General features: G+C 42.5%; 1 protein-coding gene across 8 annotated transcripts; it reads left to right on the top strand.

Annotated features, from left to right (window-relative positions):
- Positions 1–376: 376 nt before the first annotated feature.
- MFF (mitochondrial fission factor) lies at positions 377–22,246 on the top strand. Of its 8 annotated transcripts, XM_064385917.1 has the most exons (10): positions 377–536; positions 4,671–4,888; positions 5,744–5,916; positions 6,881–6,969; positions 10,368–10,442; positions 13,406–13,564; positions 15,897–15,914; positions 19,032–19,094; positions 21,133–21,217; positions 21,580–22,246. In XM_064385917.1, exons 2-10 carry the CDS (start codon positions 4,672–4,674, stop codon positions 21,709–21,711), a joined length of 1,011 nt encoding a protein of 336 aa, XP_064241987.1. In that variant the 5' UTR covers positions 377–536; position 4,671; the 3' UTR covers positions 21,712–22,246. The 8 variants fall into 8 exon arrangements, with proteins under 8 accessions (XP_064241987.1, XP_064241989.1, XP_064241988.1 ...); XM_064385919.1 differs by lacking the exon at positions 10,368–10,442; XM_064385918.1 differs by lacking the exon at positions 15,897–15,914.
- Positions 22,247–23,634: the final 1,388 nt, after the last annotated feature.

The raw sequence follows: 23,634 nt of genomic DNA, 5'->3' as shown, positions 1-23,634 counted from the left end.
GCGAGCGGGGCCGCCCCGGGGCAGCGCTCAGGGCCCGGCACTGCCCCGGCTCCTGCCCGTGCCGCAGCTCAGCACACCCGGCCACGCCGGCCGCGCACGGGGCTCAGGGCAGCGCTCCGTGTGCGGGCACAGAGCGCGGCTCTCCGGCAGGGCAGTGCTGGGCCGGGCAGGGCTGGGCAGGGCCGGGCTGGGCAGTGCTGGGCCGGGCTGGGCAGGGCCGGGCAGCGCCACCGCCGCCCGCCGCGCCCGCGCCGCGGGTCACCTTGCCAGGCACCCCAACGCGCATGCGCCGCGCACGCCTGCCCTCACTAAAGATGGCTACCCCCGCCTCCCTCACACGTGAGGCACCGGTGAGAGCCGCTTCCGCCCGTCTTCGGTCACGTGACTCGCGGCCCTTACGGAAGGCCGATGGGGACACGCCAGGCCGCGTTTGGCGGCTGACGCGCGGAGCGCGGTGCGGTGCCGCGGTGCCTGACGCGCTCCCGGCCGGGCCGGGCTGGGCTGGCAGCGCTCCCCCGCCTCCTTCCGCCGCACGGGTGAGTACGGACCGCCGGGCCTGGCAGCAGCGGCCCCAGTTCCGCTCGGAGCGCTCGGCCTGCCCGCGGGGCCGCAGCCGGCCCTTCGGCGCGCTCGCAGCCCCTCAGCCCGTGTGTGCCCCGCTCCCCGCGTGTCCGCTCAGCCCCGGCCCCTCAGGGCCCGCCCCGGCTGCCAGCAGTGCCCCGGCCGGGCCCCTCGGGCTGTGGGTCGCTGCCGGGTCGCGCTCGGCGCAGGGAGCGGAGCCCGGGCCGGGGGCTGCGCCCGCCCGGGACAGCCGCGAGCTCCCCAATCAATCCCCCGGGCGTTATCGGCTGGGCCGCCGTGACGACCCCCGTGAAGGGAGGGAAGCGCCCACACCCCCTGAATTCCCGACCGCTTTCAATGCCGCCACCGCGCAGTGAATAGTTGGGTGTTCCAGAAAAATGGTTGTCAGAGTGACGTTCTTCTTCTAACGTTTCCCAGTATTTTTCTTTTCTTATTTAAAAAAAAATTAAAGTATTTTGTGTTAAAGCATTCTGCTGGAGTAAAACAAACGTGAGAGAACCCAGCGCTTTGTGGTCGTGTAGCCTGGCTGGTGTGTCACAGGTACATTTCGATGTCCTCCCAGCGCTGAGGCGAGGGAGCAGCGCAGTGTCTGAGTTCAGCTCCTGTCAGTGCTCTGCAGAGCGGCTCCGAGCCTGCACCTGGTGCTCCTCTCCCCCCTCCGTGAGTTCAGGGCCTCTCTGATCTGTGTTCTGACACTTACAGGGCCCCAGAATAAGGTCTTTCGGGTCCTTAATTCGCATTCTCAACTTTGCTCTCAGTCTTCCTCTTCCCCCTTTTCCTTGTCCAGGGATAACTGGGTGCTTGCCAAGGGAACGCTTTGTAGCTTATGTGCACATGGACAGAGGATCTGTGAAGTGGCCAGCTCAGGAACAGGCAGTAATGGAGCTGGAGGAGCTGCAGTTTGGTGTGAAACCTCTCTGAGCTCAGTGCTGGCAGAGCTATACTGTTACCAGAGCTCATCTTGTATCTGGGGCCCCACACCGTGCACAACATTGCTGGTTGCCCCACAGATATGGCCAGTGTCTGATTATGGGCAAAATGCTGCCAAAGTCATGCCTCACATTTGTATGCATTGCTTTATCCTCATCTCTTCTGTTCTTGTTTAGGAGAAGGAGGTACTCCTGTGTCTTTCTGAACATATAACCTTTTCTTGTTCTCTCTTGCCTTATCATCCTCTGAATTTCTCCTTCCTTCCTTTTTTTTTGTTAAATGTTGTTGATACTCATTTGCACTTCAGCTGTTCTCTATTTGTCCTGTATTTATTATTGGATTTTTATTGTCTTATCATTCTCAGAGTTCTATCATCATGCCTTTTTAAGAGGTACTTAGTTCTGTAAATGTCAATTTTAAAATCCTCAGTCTCCTGATTTATTATTAATGCTTTCTGTAAAATGCTTTGTATAACAAGGACATTGCAGAAAACATAACTTTGTTTTGTTCAGAAACTTCGTTAAAAGGTTTTATCTCCTGCTGAGATCTCACTGTTTCTTGTTGTGCTGTTCTGTTGTAAAAAGGACTAAAATTTGAAATCACTTTGACAGCAAATCCAGTTCTTGATGACACAAAGTAGACAAGAGTAGGAAGATATTGAGGTTTTGCATCTGTAGGGCCTTGGCAAGCGCTGCTAAACCCACACGCTGCTATTTAGTTTATGAATACTTTCTGCTGCTGCCTGGCTTGGTGTAGGTTTTGCCTTGCAGCTGGAAAGCAGTTGTTGTGCAAGCAGAGTTGTGTCCAAAAGCGTCACCAAGCTGTGGTGGAAACACTGCTGCAGGGCAGGGATACTTGATCACTGAACTTGGAGCCAGCCAGGTGTTTCCAAATGAGAGCGAAGCAGGAAAACACCTTTTGTCACATGTGAGCAGCAAGTGCGCTTAAAGCTGTTGCCAGTCAATACTCTGGCTACTGTAAGTTCTTAAAATTCGGTCTCTCTGGTGACATTATGATTTTTAGGAGATTGGGAAATGCTTTACTGATCACAATGTTTGAAATGAAAGGCACCTTTTGGAATGTGGAAGTCTCAGATGGCTGTGTATTTTGTTTGTGTCACTGGCTGATCGAGCCAATGTATTGTAAGAGGGGCAAATCTAATCTGTAAAATCAAAGGGCAGGGATGAAAAAACTCCATGTGAAAAGGTTAACATTTTTGAAGTGACAGATGCTTAAGCACCTCTTGAACTGCTCTAAAGTGTTTATTCCTAGTTAAATGGGTTGTTTCACTTTCTTTCACTTGATACAAACAGTGATAGTTAATACAGGTGGATTAAATGTGCAGCACTTCAAGTATTTCCTTTAAAATGAATTATTTTAAAGTTTACACAGACCTTTTTTAAGGTTACACAGTGACCTTTTAGCCTGCTCCCTGCTCACCTGTTCTCCTGCTGTGCTACAGTGACACTTGGAGATTATTGAGATACTTTATTTGATCCGTGGTGATAGAGAGCCTTGCACATAACACCGAGGATGGACTGCCAGGTGGTCACACTCAGTGTGTGTGCATTCATGTGTTACACAGTCCAGACCCTTCTCTGTGCTCCTGTCCATTGGTGAGGGTTATTCAAGGTTTCTTGGTCAGTGTGGAAGTACTGTGGGATGGTGGGAGGGAGGGTTTGGGCTGGCTCACCTGCCGTGGCTGCTCTGCGTTCTGCACGTTCAGCTCAGCAGAGTGCACACGCAGCGACAGACGTGGCCTTGCTGCCAAAAATAGTAAAGGAATGTAGTTGCAATTTTAGTGGCAAACCCTGCCTTTTTGCCAGGGTGGATTACTTCATTTAGGGACCTACTTAAGCAACACCACTCGTAGATTTTGTGCTGGACTAAGCCATGCTTTGCATAGGCAGCTTTGCCAATGTAAGCTATGTTTACATGTTGTGCATGTATATATCTGTCTAGAAACTTTGTTTTCCTATTCCAACCCTAAAAAACCATCATCTCAGTGTGAGCTGTTGACAAGCCCCTACGGATGAAAAGTTTCCCTGCCTGTTCTTGCAGCTCAGTGTTTCATCTGGGAGCCCCTTTCCAGCCCCTCTCCAAATGCAGTGTCTCTTATCCGAGCCCGTGGCCATTATCTGGGTCTGAGCCATCAGCCAGGTCCACTGGCCACTGCCCAGGTAATCAGCTCTCCCAGCTCTCTGAGGTCCCTTTCCAGCCACCCCCAGGCACAGCTCTAGGATTGCTTTTTCTCTCGACCCTAAATCTAACTTCAGACTCCCAGTTACCTTGGTCTTTGACACAGCTCCCAGCAATTGCATTTGTAAGTTTCTCACAGCCCAGTTTCTAGGGAACTCGTTCACTGTTTCATTTGAAATTCCACTGCTTTTCTAGGAAAATGTATATATAAAGTATTGGCAAATGCTTTTAAGTTTAAATAAAGTCTTATTCTGTCTGCTCCTCATCTTGTGTCAGTTCCACAAAAGTATGATGTTAATTTACAGAAAAATATAGAAGTGAGAAATTTAAAGAATTGCTGCACTTGGGAAGGGTTATGAATATTCTCAGTTTTCAAGCTGATTTGACAGGCTGTTGATGAGGAACTTTGTCCTTGTAAGATCTGGGTGACTGACACTGAGCAGGAGGCTTCTGCCCAGGCTGTGTCTTTTCTGTCTTCCCATGCCTCAAAATGCAGTTTTATGAGACTTCAGCCATTTTCTCAACTCAAATATACTGGATTTCTGTAAATGCAAATCAGTAATTTAGACTTCTCACCAATCCTGAATAATTTCCTACCAATCCTACCGATTCTTTGATGTGTTTGTTTATGTTTCTATTTCTGTCAGCCAGTACAGGAATAGTACCTTACCTGCAGAATTTCCAGGTTGGTTTGTTGTTTGTTTTTTTTTAATTTGTCATGGCTCAATTTGAGAACCCTCAATTTGAGCATTGTCTACAGTTTCACTTTGTTCTTCTCTCATTGCCTGCACCTCTCAGCACTTTGTGACTGCCCTTCCTATGCATTTTACTGCGCAGTTTGTTCCTTTAATAACTCTTCAGTTATTATCTCCCACTTCCCTGGTAGTGTGAGCAGAGCATCTCCTGTCCCTCCTCCTGCTGTGTCCGTGTCCGTGTCTGAGTGTGGGTTGCCTTGGCAGGATGAGCGGGGCGGCGTTCCCGTCGCCGGCTGCCGAGATGGCCGAGATGAACCGGCTGCAGTACGAGATGGAATACACCGAGGGCATCAGCCAGCGCATGAGGGTCCCCGAGAAGCTCAAGGTGGCTCCTCAGAACTCTGACCTGGACAAGGTCAGCCAGGAAGGATTCCCAAATGCCAGTGTAACGATGCAGGTTCCAGAGCGGATTGTAGTGGCAGGTGGGTCTGCATCGCAGTGCGGGTGAAAAGTTAAATTAGTTCCCTATGTTCCTGGATGGAAAAAAAATATATTGATATGTCATTTTTAAAAGAATAATCTGTAAGATGCTTTCTGGTGTTTAAACAGTTAAAGCTCTTTAATTTGGGAAGTTTTTTAAGGTCTGAAAATGTTTCATGAATAGTTTTGGTGTAGCTTATAATGGAGACAGCTGATGAATTAATTATGAACAGAAGGTTTAATCACTGATGTTTCATCTTACTGTGCTATTTTTGGAGAAAAAATTACTGTTTATTGATCTACACCCAATTTTTAGTAATTAACTGTAAGCTAAAGTAACTGTAACAAATTTTAGGGATAGACTTTATATTTGTCATGCAAAATGGTTTTGATTTTAATCAGAGTCCTAATTTTTTCAAGAATCTGTCTATTATGAGTGGACTCCATCAATATTACTTTAGTATTTGTGGTCATGGGCTTCACAGTGACAAATCCAGAACTGCTGAATGTCTAAGAGTTTGCAAAATGTGTGACATGCATTTATTTTATGCTTTGATGTCAAAGTCAAAGACACTGATAGGACTGTGACTTGAGTGCTCTCACCTGCATAACAGTTGATGTGGTTCAGGGTTACTCAGGGTCATTGTCCTCAGAGAAACTGCTCAAATAAGTGTCAATATGGTCTTTATGAGCACTTCAACAGTAGTTTTTAACATACAAGACCTGTTAAAGAGGTTATACTTCATCACTTGGCATAGGCAGGAGAAGTTACTGCTGTGATGTCCTTTTGAACTTTAAGCACTGGCCTTCAGGCCTCAGAACAATTTGCTTTCTATTGACAATTGATGTTCTTGCAGGTAATAGTGAAGACATTCCATTTTCCAGACCAGCAGACCTTGACATTCTTCAGTCTACTCCATTCAAACCACTGGCATTGAAAACTCCTCCCCGTGTTATTTCTCTTAGTGATCGACCGCTAGATTTTTTGGACCTAGAAAAACCTCCACAGCAGACACCTCAAAGTGAAGAGGCCAGTACTTATTTTGCTTTTTCCTTAGATGAGAAGCATTCTTCTAAAGAAAGTAAAATGACCAATGATTTCTCTACTGTGATGCAGATTAACTTGGTGGTGACATATGTTGGGAAAATACAAAAGTATTTTTATTAGCACTATAGTAGTTCTGTTTAGACTTTGAAGTGGCAGATGGCCTGGAATTGCCATGCTCAGCAAGCTTACTCACTACTTACAAAAATAAAGTCATAATTAGAACTACTCAAAATATTTCTAACAAAAAACCCTTTGTGATGAAGAGAAAGCTGTAAGGTTTTTTTGATTTATAGAGTACCAGAAAAATATAAGATTCTTGTATTGTATATAGTAATACATTATAATGTATGTGGTTGACTTCTGGACTTCATGGCCAGATAATATACCACAAAGAATTAATGAGTTTTAACAGAACTCTGAAAAAAACCAACTTCAAATAGTGGTATAACATTGGCATCCAGGTGAATAATGGCAACTAAAGCTTTAAAAATGGAAAATTATTTATGAAGCTGCATATTCTATAGGCTTATAAAATACAATAGAAATATATTTATCTCTGGTGATGGAAAGTAATCCCAGAATGGGTAAGACTGGAAGGGGGTCACTGGAGTTGATCTAGTCCAGCCTCCCTCAGCAGGGTCATCCTAGAGCATGTTACTCAGGATTGTGTCCAGAGGGCTTTGAGTATCTCCAGAGAATATTGAAAATTCTGTTGGTTTGTAATTTTGACATCAGGTCACACAGATAGGTAACAACAGTTTGGAGCTTGATTCTACACATACCAGCATCACATCTGGCATTAGCTGTTTTCCTCCTAATCACTGTGAAACCCCTGAAAGTGTGCCTTAGTATGTGAGGGCAGATGTGAGTGACAGTCCTGCAGGAGGGCCCAGTGCTGTGTGCTGGAGCTCTCTGGCTTTTACGTGTGCTCTGCTCCGTGCTGCAGGTGCGCTCGGTGGGAAGGCTGAAGAGAGAGCGCTCCATGAGCGAGAACGCCACGCGGCACAACGGGCAGCTGGCCCGCAACGACTCCATGTGAGTGCAGCCCCCTGCAGGGCCCCTGCTGCCGCTTTGGGACACCCTGCCTTCCTTCCTTACCTCCTCCTTACCTGCTTTTCCCAGCTAATGTTTCGTGTGTTGTGGCAAGAACATCATTTAACTGTTATAACACCAGCCTTTTTCTTCTCTTCTGTGGGTTTTGTTTAGGGAGGTGACTTCTTGCAGTGGATGGGTGGAAGTGTTTGTGGGCTCACAGCTGGTTTCACCCCTTACCAGGAATTGTTATTTCAGGAGATTTTTCAGTTTCTGAGTTGGTACAATATTTTTTCCCCCCTGACTTTTCAGGAAACGACATTCATTGTGCATCAAAATGTTCCCAGTTCTCCCACTGTTAATATTATAATGAATTTCATTAATCAGAGAAGAAATACTTTTATTTTCTCATAAATAGTAGAATAAGTAATTTTTCTGTAGTGTCACTGTACTTCATGTATTGGAATCTGTGGGTATATATATTTTAATCTTTTCTAACCAAAATGGCAAGGAGCACTTAGAATTGGAAACTTCATCTGTTCTTACCATCCAAGGTTGCACTTCTGAAGACATACATGTCTGTAAATTTTTATTATATATGATAGTCTTGGATTAATCATGGCTTATTCTGAGTGACAGCATCTCTCCACCTGGAAATAACTGGTTTTGCAATATAACACTTAGGAATCTTTTATGTGTGAATTTTAATACAGCGGCCATAAGGAATACTTGCCTTAGAAAAGGCTTTAAATTTAAGATTTGAAGGATGGGATTCATCTGTCCCAATGTAGATTGTATAACACTATTGCTAGATCACCATCAAACTTAATTTTCAGTAACTGAAGGAAATAAGTGCATAGCCCACTTAGGATCTACCTATTTTTAGTCCAAAGTCGATCAAGTGAAGTATGCCCTAGAAATGTCTGTTTCCTTTATTGACATCAGGGGCACCAGGAGGTACTGTGTGTACCACATATCTGTCCACCTGTGAATTTGGCTAAAATTAAATGTACTCTGATGCATGTTCCAGACATGTTACACTTCTCCTTCTCTTCCAGATATTCATGGAAATTCTGTTTCATATCTTCCCCTTGTTATTTGATCAGACTTTGGGTTCATACAAGTTTGTAGATTGCACATGTCTAGTTGCTCAGGTCTGCAGAGTCACACACATTTACTGCACTGGCAAAACTCAGATTCCCATCTTTAAGTGCCTGACCAGCTCAGTCTCTGGGTGTTCTGTCAGCCTCCTCAGTGTCCAAGTTCCCTGTGGTGTCATTTATCCAGTAATGTCCTGTTGGACTGCACACACTATCATGCCACTTTAGAATGGCTTTCTCATGCCCATCTGGCAGTTTGGGCATGGTACATGCTGGAGTACCATGGTCTTCATGTGATGGGAGCTTCCTGTGGAAATATTTCTCCCTTTGATGCTGCCAGCTCTACTTTGCCAGTCTTTGATGTACTGCACTTAAAAGGAAAAAGCAGTTGGTAAAGAAATTCTTGCCATATCTTGAAATTGCTTTACACTTGATCCCTGTGTTAGTTTAGTCTTCCAAAAGTCATGGGCCATGCCAGCCATGTGAGAAAACAGTAAGATCAGCTCTGCCTGTAGTTCTGTCAGAGTTCTCACATCTGGACTTCTTGAGTTTGAAAATCCTAAATCTGTAAAATTCACCCATGTGCTTTGCTGTCACTCAGTAGTTATATATAGAATTACTGGCTTTACATGGTCTGAATGTTGTTTGCTGTCATCTACTATCAATCCTTCAGAGGCTTAGCAATACAATAAGCACCTGGAATCCTATCAATTTAAAAAGCCTGTGACCAAGGAACATCTGACTGGCCACTGGCATGACTCAGTTTATCATTTACAAAAGCCAGGAAATTATTACACATCTACAGATTAGTTTTCCTTCTTGATACCCACACTAGTGCTTGATAGGGTCTGTCAAATAAATCATAATTCCAATGCCAAGCACCTTCTGTTGTATCTTTTTGATTGATCCAGGATCTCTTCTCTTGCCTGTAAGATAAATAACAGCTAGATGATACTGAGCCTTCAGATCTGTATTCTCTACTGCCCATGTGGAAGAGATCCTTCTTCATTGCAGTATTCTGCACTTCTGACCTGCAGATAATGTATTTTAGCAGAGCTTCATTTTTCTCTTGTTCTCCCAGGTGGCTGTTTTCTTATGACAGCAGTTATGCTGTGTCTAGTGTTGGATCATCTGCTTTGAAATCACGGAGGTTCCTAGAAATGGCTTCTTTCTCTGTCACAATTGCTTCTTCTGATTCAATAAGATCCAAAGAAAGAAATCACTTTGAACGTCCTATGGGACTCTGATGCTGAGTCTGACATTTGTCCATCATCTGGGTTTTGGCACTCTCCAAGTGGAGAATGTGACTTTGTACCCAACTACCTCTCAGGAGAATGTTCTAGAAATTCAGATTGTAAAAACACCATGGTCACAGTGGAACCTCTGTGGCTCCCACAAATACAGGAATTCCAGACCTTCTGTACTTAATGAAAAAGTAATCTCTTGGTTCTTGTTTCCTGACAGTTTAAGCCCTCAGAACATAAAGTGTAAACTGCAAAAAAATTACAAGTTTCATGTAAATCTATTCCTTGCACTACAGAAAACATAATTGTGCAGCTTTTGCCTCATTTTTATCACCTTGGAATTCCTTTACCATCTGGAAATACTAATTTTCCAGTTCATTACAAGAATACAAGAAACTAGCTGCTCCTAAAGTTCTTATATCCAGTGTTGTTGGCTGAAAAAATAGTGCACTTCTGCACTAACAAATGCTGTGGTGCTCCACCCTGACAAAAATCAGCTCATTGTTTTTGTGCTTTGGTTCAGTTCACATCTTCAAATAGAAAAGGAAGTCCACGTGGGCTGCTCAGATGCTGTGATGAGGATTGAAGAGGTGCTTGGAGCACTGCCTTTTAAAACCTTTGTTTTCAAAATATGACTACAGTTCTCAAGTTTTAGTCTACGACACTGTTGTCCTCCTTGGACAAAATATTCAGATGTACTCTGTGAAATTCCAAGGCTTGACTTAGAAAGTGACAAAATCAAACATTCTGGGATAGATGGTTCAAGTGAGAGTTGGCTCGGCTCCCCACCATGGTGTTCTTGACATGTATAAGTAGTGGTTTCTCTTCCATTGTCTTTCTCTTCTTGTCATCCAGTTGCATGCAGAGACACTTCTGAGGATTTTTTTGGCAGCTGAGCTTCACTGGTCAGTAATTCTCTAATGCTCTTAGAAATCCTGGGACTAACAAGTACCTGCTGGTGCCATAACTGTCTGTGTATCAATAATGACAGCTCTCTAAATTACAATCCCTCTTTTTGCAAGGATGCTTACTTAAGAGATTACAATTATTATTCAAGGTGGCACAGATCAGATACTGTCCCAAGAAATAAAATGCCACGGTTCCAGTCACCTCTTTCGACTAAGGATTGCACGTAAGCCTGAACCTTCCCTGCTATATGAAAAGCAAGATTGTGTAATTCTGTAGCTCTCAGCAATACTAATATTCTGACCTGTAGTTTAGAACATAAAATCTGAAACATCTACACTGAATGTGTGGTTTCTAATTTTGCTTCAGGGTTTCTCAAACTTGGCCAAATTGTTTCCCCTCTGTAAAAAGCACAGGGAAAAACACCTGATAGCCAAGGGACAATTAAATTTCAAAATAGCTTTAATTTGTTTGACACTCCGTTCTTTGGCTTGTGTAGCTGGAGAAACAAACCTGTTTGTTGGTCATTGCCAGCCAATGCTGAATGCAAGGATTCCATTTCTCTGCTGGAAATCACCAAACCACCAAGAGTGCATGGAAAAGTGGGCAGCACTTAATTTTCTTTTTGCTCCAGCCTTTTCCTTAGAATAACACATCTTTCTAGAGAGTTCAATTTCACAGTTTGAGAAATTCTGTTCTTCTTGCAAGTCATGGAGGAAAAGGTGATGGTTAACATGTCTGTCTGTGTGCTTGAATTGAAAGTGAATTTAAATTTACCTCTCATTTAACACTGCCAGAACTGCAAGTCAGAGAAATACCTGAAATGAAGCCTGGGTACACCACAAATGCTTTGACAAGATTTAGGGGAGATTGCTGCTAAGCTAAAAACTGCATATATCAAAATGCTGCTGTACTCTCTCAGAGTAATGTCTGTAATTTCATTCTGTTTTGGTTCCAAGCTCTGGAATTGGTGTCTGTAACCAGGGAGGTTACAGTGCATGGAGCTGTATGTAAGAATTCTTTTCAGAGATGAGAAACAAAATTACACCTACAACTAGGACCATTTCACTGAAAATGGAGGGGGGAAGGGGGGATAGCCACAATGTCTAATGATAAGTGCTCATATTACACATTAGAGAATTTCCTTATGGCAGAGATTTTTTTCTCTTTTGTTATCTGGGTTGATTTGTGTATCAGGTAATTGCTTCATAATATTTCTTCTCCATGGTCTCTGATATCGTCCAAAGGACTGCCAGATGCTTACAGGACAGCAATTTCAAATCCTGAAAAAGGAAAGTTTTGCTTCTCTCTCCACCCCACAGTCATGGCCTTTGTGCCCTTTATAGAATTATTCTTGTTTTTTGATTTTTTCCTTATTATATAACTTTGAATTTAATCAGCACATGTAACTTAATTCTAGTTAAAACTGGGGTTTTTTGTTCTGCTTTTTAATTTTTTAGAATCTTTTTAGTATACAGAAATCTTTGTATGCAAAAATCATTATTGTAGTATTTATACTAATACCATTCTGGACAACAGGAATTCCACAATTTTTTCTGTTTTGCAATATGTTTAAATATTATTTGCTACCTTTTTTTTATTTAGTTGTCTTTCACCCTGTTGTGCACATCTCTGAAGTTATGTACAGGAGAAATTAGTTTTAATGTAAAATATACTGTGATTGCAAGTCTTAATTCTTCCTTCATTTGCCTCAATCCAGCAAATCTACAAGGAGTAAAAATTCTGATAAATTCATTTTAGTGGCAATATTTTGAATTTTCCCCTGCTGCTTGATGTTTTTTCTGCTGAATATTGGCGTTTCTAGTGCAATTCCAAAGTGAAATGTGTGGGTGTGACCACTACAAAATTGATTACAAAATATAAATATAGAAGAAAGGTGGATTCTACAAGTGTGGGAAAATAATAAAAGCTGCAAGGAAGCAACCAGATATTTATTGAAATGCAGTCTGTGAATGTCCCTTGCAGCCCAGGATGGCTGAGCTCTGCTGTGGGAGAGGTGACATTTTTGGTGTAACATTCTTTGATTCAGTCTGTTCAATGGAACTTTCTGTCCCACTCAGTTTTGTGATCTTGCTGCCAGCCATGTGCAGAGCAGCTCTGTTCAAAGTAAGAGTAGCCACAGAATTCTGACCCAGCTAGAGATTAGCCAAATATCAAACCAATTTCCAAGTACTCAGCATTAATGTTTTATTAAAATGCCAAGGTCAAAAAGATTGACATTTTAAATCCAAAGCTGTTGTAGCAAAGCACAAGTGACAAGGAAATGTGTTGAATTATGGGTGCTAATCTCAGAATAAAAACTAACCCAAGATTTAAAGAGTACAGTGGCTTGCACTTGTTTGCATGTGTGTTAATATTTACATTAAGTTAACACAAATTAATTTCTACTAAAAAAGCATCTCACCTCTAATAAAGTTTCTAGATTAAAAAAAAATTCTTACTGTGTGCAGGAAAAGTGAATGAAGTTGCTTTGAATGTAAAGAAACATAAGCAAATCATAGGCAGTTTATCAAAGCTATTTTCTCTCTGATAAACAAGTTTGGTATAATGGCCATGTTTGAAGTCCAGTCCTGCATATTTTAAATAATATTTTTTGCATCCTAGTCAACAAGTTGGAGCATGTAATTCATTGTCACTGGGATGTGAATTTTGTACTATTTTTGGAATTTGTTGCAGTTTGCCTTTAAACTTGTTCATGTGCAAATCAAAATACTGTCTTGATCACAGCTTCCAAAAAATTTGTTGAAGGGGTTCTGTGTGAGATTCTTCTTATTGAAAAAGGCTTGTGTTTTGAAAAGAGATGATGTGTAGGATTTTCTTAAAATGCCAGTGATGGTAAAAACTCTCATTGATGTCAAGTGGGGACTTGAGCACAGACTTCAGCAGGTACAGATTTAGCTGTACAAGCACTTTCTAGGAATAACTTGTATAACAGATCAAAACTGTGTCCTTATTGCTACCTGTGTGTGTTTGTGATGAACAAATGTAAATGCAGCACATAATCCCCACACTGCTCAAATTTGGGATTGTTACCTTACAGTGGTGGGAGAAGGGTAATCCAAAAGCAAGCAATAAGCATTTTGGAATGGTGTCTATCTGAAAAGCTTTTTGTCATTTAAAATCTGACTCCAGTGTTTCTCTCTTCATTTACTATGCTTGTACAAACAGTGTGACCCCATCACTGCAACAGGCTCGTGTCTGTCCTCCCAATATGTTACCTGAAGATGGAATTAATCTTTACTCTGCTCGTGGCATTTTGTCGTTTATCCAGTCTTCCACTCGTAGGGCTTACCAGCAGGTCTTGGATGTGCTGGATGAAAACCGCAGGTGATTGGTTGTCACTGGTTCTGCCAGCTTCTGCTGCTTTGTTTTTCTTTTCTCCTTTTTAGTGGAGTTTGGTTTCTGTTTATACAACGAGATGAAATTTTTTGCTTTTGCTTTCCTTTGCTTTCACTATTCATAAGCAATTTAAATGTCCAAAATTCACATTTCAAAATGCTTCTGTTTCAATTATAGGATTGTTTTGGTTTCCTTCCAAATAAAAATCTTTATAGGAAGGGTTAGCCTATGGCTGCAAGGGGTTTGCTGGTCCAAGGTTATCAGTGTATTCTGCAATTAATACCTGACCCTGAGCCTGCAGATTTACAACCTTGTCTTCTGCTTTTCTGTTGGTGAGCAGTGGTGCAAATCAATAAGATTGGGTTGATGATGTCATAAAGCATTAAAAATATGCAGAAACAGGGTAGAATATTAAAAGGCATTGTAGACTACTTTGATAATGTGTCAAGGCTTGAAACTCTTATGGTTTATATTGGGAATGATTCTCTCTGGTGGCCACATGACTGATGGTGGCCACCCTGGATGCAGAGAGCAGGAAAGGCAGGGGACACTGGGGAGTTGGTTGCTCCTCTGATTATTGCTGTCTCTGATTTTATGGATTACCTGACACTTGTTGAGTAATAAACCAGAACAAGCCTCATGGCAATCCCTGTATAGTTATTTCCATTCTCTTCAGTGGAGTCTTGCTCACTTGGTGTATCCTTAGACTGTCTGGATTTGGGATTTGGAAGCATTCCAAGAATAGCATGTTTAATACTATAGAAACATTCCTAAAGACTAACAGTGGCAATATTCATTTACTAAAAACAATTTCCAGGTTATTTGTATGCCAGCACAGAAGTTCAGGTAACAATTGCACACAGTCTCCAGTGTAGGGCTAGCTCAGATCCCCAGGGCTTGCCAGGAGGTTGAATTAGTGGAAATAATTGAACACTGGGAGGAACTGCTCATTTCTCCTGCAGCCCTTCAGTGTGGCCTGTGCTAGCAAGTTCTTTGAAGTTTGCCATGTGCCTCTGCTATCTTATCTTAGCTGCACACTTACTGTGTGTAGTGCGAAGTTTAAATTATTTGCTTTCTAGTTGTTTTGGTAATGAAATGTGACTATCAAGCCAATCTTACTGTGATTGTCTGTGTGTTTGCAGTCACTTTCCAAACTGGCACCTCCTGTAGCTCACCATGTTTGCTGACCTGACAATATATAAATGCCCATATTAACATTCCTGAATTGTAAAGAACTCCAGCATTTTTGGCCTTTTTGTTCTTAAAGTGGGACTCAGAAAAACAAACAAAATCAGCTGCATAGAGTCCCTTGAAATACTGCAGGTTGGTGCTTAACTAATGAATTATTTAATGTGAAATGCCAAGCTGTAGCTGTTAAAATTTTGATGCCTATCTATCAACAGTTGGGCATCAATACTTTTTTCCCTTATCAATATTGAAATTATACAATTATAAATTTGCTTTGCCAAATTAAAGGTCCCAGATAAGAAGAAATTGTACTGTCTATAAACAGTAGCACTTAAGGATCTTGTGCCAAGAGCCCTTGTTAAAATATAGATTGGAACTGTAGCCCTTTTCCCAGTCTGCTGTGAAGCTAACAGGTTTTATTCCTGGCTTCTCTTATGCATGTTCTTGCCTGTGTTTTCTTGGATTCTGGAAAACAAATCCATAAACATACACTTTCAACTTAGTTCAATTATCAGAAAAATTCTAGGATTCTGAATACTTCAAAAGCTGTGTTACTCATCCTGGTCTGAGTTAATTTTGGAGGTGTTCTTACTGATCTTCCTAGAAGGAATGGGAAACCTGTTTCTAGTCACCTATGAATAAACAGGTGCTAAAATATTGAACTTTTCAATAAGGTGAAAGTGTATTCTTTGTGGCTGGGTGTTTAGACACCCACCATTACAGCTGGCGTGGGAATGTGAAATTTGGATGATCCACTTGCATGGTTGCAAAATATTATTCATTTTAAATTGCTCTAAACCTGCACTCTGTTCTTTTGCTCTGTGTAATGTGTTTTCTTTCTCAAAGCCTTACCTATTTTAACATTTTATGCTTAATACTTGAAGACATCTTTTAAAACTAACAAGATCTGGCTGTGTGTTACTCACTGAAAATATTTTTAACTTGTTTTATAGCTTCTTCTTTTTTTTTCCCCCAAAACATTTTCCAATCTACTAAAACTGCTAACGGTAGGTGCTGATGGTACTGCTGCAGATAATGAGTTGTGCCTAGCTCAGCCAGCACTGCTCACATACAGGATTATTTAAATGAGCCACAATTTAATGATCACTGTTTACTCTTGCATTTCCTTCAGCTTGGACAAGGACAATAGGTCAGTTTTGGTTTCTAGTTCTAACCATTTTTCTGTTTCAATTTCTGTGGAATGGCTGTAGGGCCTACCCCTAGTGTCCTTTAAAGACTGATCTTTTATGCTCTAGGCAGCAGAAGAAAATGTGAAAACAAACCAGCCAAACAAACAAGGCCCCCAAAACTCCATGCATTTAAGGAGATTTTAGTGATGTCTTAAATGCAGGAAAAAGAGACAATTTCATATCTGCATAGACTTGTTTTGAAATCTGTACTTTATCTAAATTGACTCATCTCTTGAGTCAGTACATTTTATTTAGGAGGAAAGAGTATGGCAATTTATAATTCCTTTTCCTTAGGATAGCCCTTTTTTAAAAAAACACTGTCCTTTTTAAATGCCAAACTTCACCCACATAGTCATATCCTGAGATTTTATAAGGTCATTTTTTAATATTGAGAAAATTAAAGATATTTTTCATCATAGAAATAAAATGGGAAGTCAGTTAAGACCATCAAAAAGGGCTGATGGGGTACCCTCTGCTCTGGGGTAGTGACGGTTCAGAGGGAGGTGAGGTGGGTGTGCAGCTGTGAGGGAGACTGGGAAAGGCAGCTTTGCTGTGCTGGAGGAGCTGCTGGCAGCACTGACAGGCAAGGGGGGCAGCTGGAGCCAGCCAGTCCTGTCTGTACTTGAGGAGCTCACCCAGCTCTTGTCTGGAGCACATCCCTTTGTCCTACTGCCCATTCTTAGGGCCTTGCAGACACTTGCAGAGGTGTTTTAAAGGACAGCCAGGGCTGAACACAGCTGCTGAGCAAGGAGTGTGTGCTGGCCACAGCCCCCTGTTCACAGGCACAGGAATGGTGGAAACTCGACCCAGGTTCTTCAATTGTCCACCTCCTGTTGTTTTCCTCCCAGACTGTGTGTTTAGGGTCGCATCCTCACTGTGGAAGCAGCAGGAGACAGACCAGGTTCAGGTGTTCCTTGCCTAACTGCCTGATTTCCCACTGGTATTAAATTGTATTCCTGAGCATTCCCTTCAAGTTTGAGGTTGCTGTTGTGTTTGCAGGGAGTGCACATGACCTTAGTGTTATGGCTTCTTCTGATCATGCACTAGTGTTTAGGATGGAATTGACAGAAGTAGCCAGAAAATTCAAAGTTCTAATGTACACTTTTTTTTTTTAAAGAAGGCCATGCATTTAATGTCTTGCCTATATTATATTTGTAAATTCTGCATTTACCAAAAAACTTACTGCTAATTTTGGGGTAAGGTTCTCAGTTATGAGGCCACTGTGATCAATGTAATCAATTCTCTGTACATACAAAAAACAAGCAAGTAGAAGAGGTGGAGCAATATTGTGGTATTCCTTTTGGGTCCATCGGTAATGAAATAAAAAGTGAACTGTAAAGAAAAGGAAGAAATCACCTGCAGCATCTTAACAGCCTGGAAGTAGGATCAGAGACTTTAGTTTGAGTTGCTGACTTGCACAGATCTCAGAGTGCTCTGGGTTTGTGCCTTGCTGTAGCCCTCAGCTGTCTCCAAGCCCGTGGCTTTCCTTGGGAAGGGTAGTTGTGAATTAGGATTGATAAATTCCACAACAGCTGTAAAACTTTGCCAAAAGATAGCACAGAGGCTGAACTCAGAGAGCACTTGAGAATGTTGTTCTCATGACACAGAATCCAAATGTTGTCCTGTGTCAGATGGTGTGGGAAGTGCTGCTGGGCACTGGCACTGGCATTCACATTTCTGCCAGTTAGTTACAGGTGACTGAAGTTCTCAGAGAAATTCTGTGATCTTCTCCATAGCTGCTGTTTGCTTGATTTCTTACACTGTCTGAAAGCATTTAGTTGTGGCATCTGTCAGAGATTTTAGACCAGCTGAATTACTTCCCTGGTTAGGAATAGCTTTTTTTTTTTTAATAACTTTCTGTGAGACCTTGTACATTTAGGTAAGAACATTCATATACTGCATGTATCTGAAATGGAGCTTTCTGTTTTGTAAAACAAATCATGCTGGCCTAAGTGCTAGCAAGGAGAACATTGTGGTGTGCACTTACAGAGGTAACTAGACTAGGACCTGGTCCCAATAAATAGTATCAGGTAGCAGATTTTGCCAAGATCCTGATGTTTTGAAGTGAAGCTGGTGTCTGTGATATTTTGCACAGTTCTGGCTGGTCTTAGTTCTCCCAGCCACCTTGGCACCAAAGCTCTGCCTCCTACATGGACCTGCTGTAAAGATTTTCATACCTAGGTTGTGTTCAGTTTTATAGCCTGCACTATATGTGGGTTAAATGCATGGTAAAAGTATCTCCAGTTGGCATTGGGAAAATGAAAGAGATTGAGAAGAGATTTTAGGCTCCTGCAGAGTTTGTTGCACACCTGTGATGTGGAACCCTAATGCCTCATTACCAGAGGCACTGGAAACACAGTGGCAGCTTGTCAGAGGGTCCTGCTGGTGAGCTGCAGTACAGCAACTTCTCCTTGCAAACTTCATGTATATTAGAAAGTGGCAGCAGTTAAAAAAGCTCTACCTTTTCTTCCTCCCTGCTCAGAAAGAGAAAAGAGCAACACTTGTAAGGATGTTCAAGACATGTGCTTGAAGCCTGTAGTCACTTCTTCCTGGAGAGATTGCTCTCATGGCCCTGGCAGCCCAGGTTTTCTGAATTACATCCAGCATAGATGAATACAGGAAAGTCAAATCTCCCCTTTGCCTGCAGGGAGCATAGCATGATTAAAAGGGCTTTTATAAGTATGTGTAGTACATTTATTGATTTCCTGGTATGATGAGGTTTTAGATTTGGGAGGTAATTTTCTTTTTTTTAACCTGAAGTTCTCCATGTTTATTTTATAAGGGTAAATTTATATTCCAATAGTTTGTCTTCTGTAAATGAAGCTTCTCCAAATCTGCTTCATCAAAAATTTGCTTACACGTCTTAGCTGCAAAACCATTCAGTGTTGATTAAATTTGAATGTCAGAAATATGAAAGTGCAATTTACAACAAAATAAATTATAGAAGTTATATTGAAATATAGAGTATATCTGGAAGTATTTTGATGTTCCTTTGATCTTTGTGTTTTACCTCTTATCTCTTGTTTGTCATTTCCTGTTTCTGTCTTGTGCTTTCAATCTACAAAATCCTGCTGTAGGCCAATGTTACGTGGTGGGTCAGCTGCTACCACTTCCTCTAACCCTCATCATGACAACGCCAGGTAAAGAGCATTTTTTTGTTAGTCATGATCCACTAATTCTAAAATTCAAATTTCTATTTCCCTCTTCCCAGCAATGTTATTTTAAAGCACAGTGATCATTTTTATGCTGCCTCTCAGCTCTTGAGGTATTTCAGGCCTTTATTCCTTCCCCATCCAAGTCACCTGCCCAGATCTCAGTTGTCTGGTAGATACAATGTGCTGCAGAACTCTGCCTCAGATTAATGCCTGAGGGGAGGCTCTTACATTACATCAGCTGTATAGTTCAAGTATTTGCTATTTAATAGGGAGCTTACTAGAAAATTTGGCTTTACCTCACCTAATTTGGAGGTGCTGTCAGCCTGTGATTGTTGGTTGTAGCTGGAAGCCTCTTCACTGCAGTTGTCTTGGCAGATTGACATCATCTCAGTGGAAGTGAGTAAGAGATTGGCACATAATCCCATGGTCAGGATGATGGGGGAAAAACAGTCCTTTCACATCCATTTTTCCCATTTGCCTTTTAGACTTCAGTGTTTCATGGAAATGAAGGTTACATTTGTGTGTAAGTAGAAAGTGGATTCAAACAGATGATTCTGCTCTAACTCAGAATTCTAAAATAGTCTAAGAGGTATTTCAAGGGGGTTTTTGCTGGTAACCTTCTTGATTTAATGTCAGCTGGGAGGGAGGCGTGTGCATCTCACTGAAATGCTGACCCTCCCTGCCTTTCCCAGGAGAGGGTGAGGGACAGCTGTGCTGTACATCTGGTGGAATTTTCTATTTTTTTTACCATGTACTAATAACCAAAAAAAACAGCTACACAAAGACCTTTTTTTTTTTTTTTTTTTTTGCAAAGCTGAAAGATCTCACTGTTACTGAAGTCCACACTAGGGCAATTCTCATGTAGAAATAGCAGTTCTTGATTAGAAACAAAGTACTAGTGGGCAGTGATACATGGAAACCTGACAGTTTATTGGGAGAAAGAGAGGCTGCTTGAGCTGAGGGCATTCTAGAGAAGTTTCAGGAAAGTGATGGGAGAACCTGTAGTGCAAAAGTATTTTCTGCACTTAAGGGCATTCTGCAAGCTCCAGGAATTCTACTCCTATTCTTGCTAGTTCAAGTTGACAATTAACTGTCATTAAATGCTTAATGATCTTTTAGGTGTGCTTGTTGGGATTTTGGTAGCCTTGACATTATTTTGCTCCATTTAAGCTGTTTGCAGCAGTTGTTCACAGGTCCTTATGAGAATGGAAGTCAGGGGGAGCTGATATTGGAAACCAAGGTTTTAAGACACAAAGTGAGAAGCTCGGGAGTAGGTGGAGGACCAGGAACTGCTTTACCTGTTTAGTTGCTGGAAATGAATCTGGTTAAGAGCTAGCACTTGGTTGATCAAAATACAAACCTGTACAGACTTGCTGCCACTTTCAAACTGATAATAAATGTTCTATATTTATTTAACTTGTCCTGGAGTTGGAATAATGCTCTTTCTGAATTGCTGCATTCAGAAAACTGAGAATGCCCTGGAACAAACTTTCTAATGCACACAAAGTTCAGCAAGGAGTGAGTGACTCTGCACTGGGCTTTGTTTGCCAGATTCTCTGCCTAAAATACAGAGATTAATGTGACTGAGCCTCTTAATCTCAGTAAGTGTCCACTTTGGATATTGAAGTAGGTACTGAGCACAAGACTCTGGTTATTTCTACTCTGGCCAGGTCTCTTGCAGCTTTGGCACTTTAAGTCAGACAATGTTCAGATTTCATGCATCAGTTAACTGGAAATGGTCTTTTGAGGAACTGTGTGTCAGAAAGAAGTTTGTCTGTGTGGAGAATTTTGAGTGTGGAAAGCAATCAACCCGAATTTAGTCAAGCACTTAACCACTTCATATCTGTTTGTGCTTTACTCAGTTAGGAGCCTATTGAGATGCAACTCTGTAACAGCTGCAAAAAAAATTTATAATTCTTGTCTCCATCACCATCAAAATATACATCTACTAGAATGCTGATGAAATATGGTACTTGCTGGTCTGCATGGCTGACACAGCTGAGCCCTCTCCTTCCTTTGCTAGATACAGTCTCGCCACCTTCGATCCGACGCTCGAGGGAACTCCAGATGACATGACAGTCGTAGATGCTGCCTCCTTAAGAAGACAGGTATGTACAACACAGCAGTTGACAACATTAGGACAAAGCTGTAGTGGTGAAATGGGGAGGAGGTTTTCTCTATGCCTACAAAGGTACTCTCAACAGGCAAGGCAAGGGCTCCTCTCTGTGCCCCTGCTGGACTGCCCTCACATACCATGTCTTGTTCTGGGGCTCTGCAGAATCTGACTCCATTTCTGCTCCTAAATAATAGGGACTGCAGGATCTGATCACTATGACTGAAGACAGGAGATCAAATTATCAACTGTTTAACATCCATCTGTTTGAGATACTAATTTCACATGGTTATTCAGAAGCTTTTAGAAGGTGTGGCAACTTGTACTGAAACATTAAAAGCCTTTATTTGTTTTTAGATAATCAAACTTAATCGCCGTCTCCAGCTCCTGGAAGAAGAAAACAAAGAGCGTGCTAAGAGGGAAATGATCATGTATTCCATTACTGTAGCTTTCTGGCTACTCAATAGCTGGCTTTGGTTTCGGCGCTAGACACAGCTCTCAGAAAGATTTACTAGTTAAAAACATAAACAATTTGCAAAATTCCTTGTTTGTTTCTGATTGTATGCTGTTTTATAAATGAATACACTGGAAACTTCCACCACAGATAAAGGCTCTAGAATTGCAGTGTTAAAGGGACACCTTGTTCATTTATAACGTATTTAATAGATTTGCATTGCAAATGCTGCAGTATCCTCCTTTGCATGCTTCTGTGTAAACATGGACCAGCCCATGGGGAGTCTGCTTCATGCAGTGTCCAGGTCTCCAGGACTAACCACTGGAGGTTTTGTTGTGGGGAGAAGAGAACAAATGGAATGGGTTTGGAAAAAAAAGAACAAAAAACAAAGGAATACAAAGTCATTTTTATTGTTCTGTTGTTAGATGCAATTAAACAATTGCACTAGTTTTCCTTTAGTCCAAGTAGTTTGAGGTGTGCCATAATCAAGGAGTGTGTCCTGTTTCATGAGTATGTTCCTTGTTTAAGTATATGTTCAGGTTGAATAATAAAATGAATTCTTTGCTAACATGCAGATTGTCCAGAAGTGTGTAATATGTATTTTTTTTAGATTTAATTTTGCAGATGTTTTTCTATAAATTACATTTTTAAGCAAGTTAGTCTGTGAGTGATCAAAATATTATGGAGTACAAGATTTTGGTGTAGTATCTTTAATAAAACTCCCTCAAAAAAGCCCAACACAAACCATTGTTTAATATCATTTGAAGAGAATTTATTTGAGAATTTATGTAAACTATTAGTCTTTGACATAAGTAGTTAGCTCCAAAGCAGCAGGTGGGGATGTGACAGCCCGGTGCAGGCTGCCACCCCCTGCGGGTCGTGGTGCTGGTGTCAGGCTGTGTGGTGGGATGGGGGCCAGCCTGGGGTGCCCTGATCCCGGCTCAATTTGAATTTCCCGGCTCAGCCTCGGCCTTGTTTGGTAGATACTGTCACAGGGGCACTGAGGGAGCTCCCTGCAGCCGGGTGGCTTCATGGCCTGGCACGGCTGCAGCAGCCGCAGCTCCTCCCCGGGCAGCACAGAACAACTCACCGTGCCCGTGTGCCAGTGACACCACAGCGCTGCTGCAGAGGGAGCCTTCCTCAGCACAGCTGGCCCGGACCCCTGTGCAGGACCCTGCTCGGGCTGTGAGGGGCACAGCGGCGTCAAGAGCTGCGGAGGAGAAGAGCCAGGGTCTGTTTGAGCGCTGTGCTCGCTCCCCCGCAGCGCAGAGACCCCGGTCCGGCGCCAGGGCCGTCCCTGCACAGCGGGACCTGCTGGGGCTGCGCACCGGGCCGGGCAGTGCCCTGTGAGGGACCGGGGATCCCGGGAGCAGCAGCTTGAGAGCGCCTGAGGGTTTTGATCCAAGCGCTGCAAATGCCTGCAGGAAGGCTGCTCTCATGCGTGTCCTGTGCTGTGCAGAGTGCGCTCGCTGTGTGGCTGCTGCACTGCTGCAAGGCTGCTGCACTGCTGCCCTGGCTGCCCACAGCGCTGTGCCGTTTGCTCTTTCTGAGCTTTGTTTGCTGTGTTCTGTGACTACATCGGGGCATTTACTGTGCATGTTTTCTTACCATGAATGTTCAACCGTGTGCCTTTGTCTTTTAGTAAAGACGATAAAAAGGGCCAGGCCTGCTTTGCACATTTTCTGCATTTTCATGAGTTATACCATGACCTTTGCACTGAAGGTGTACTGTGTGATGGTGCAAATGAGGCCTGAGAGATGTACAAAGAACTGGATAGGCGATAGTCAAAAATAAAGCTTCTTTTAAGTGCACAAAACCGGACTTTGTCTTGCACCTGAGAATGGAACTCAAAAAAAAAATTAATTTTAGAACGCCGCCACCTAAGAGGCCGCACGTGAGGCACGTCCAGCGAGTGCCGCTATCCCGGGACCGCTGCGAGCTCCCCGGTCACACCGCGG

This window comes from Passer domesticus, chromosome 11 (genome assembly GCF_036417665.1).
Source record: "Passer domesticus isolate bPasDom1 chromosome 11, bPasDom1.hap1, whole genome shotgun sequence".
Lineage (NCBI taxonomy): Eukaryota > Metazoa > Chordata > Aves > Passeriformes > Passeridae > Passer > Passer domesticus.
The sequence above is the reverse complement of the archived record's forward strand: the minus strand, read 5'-3'. Positions and strand labels throughout refer to the sequence as shown.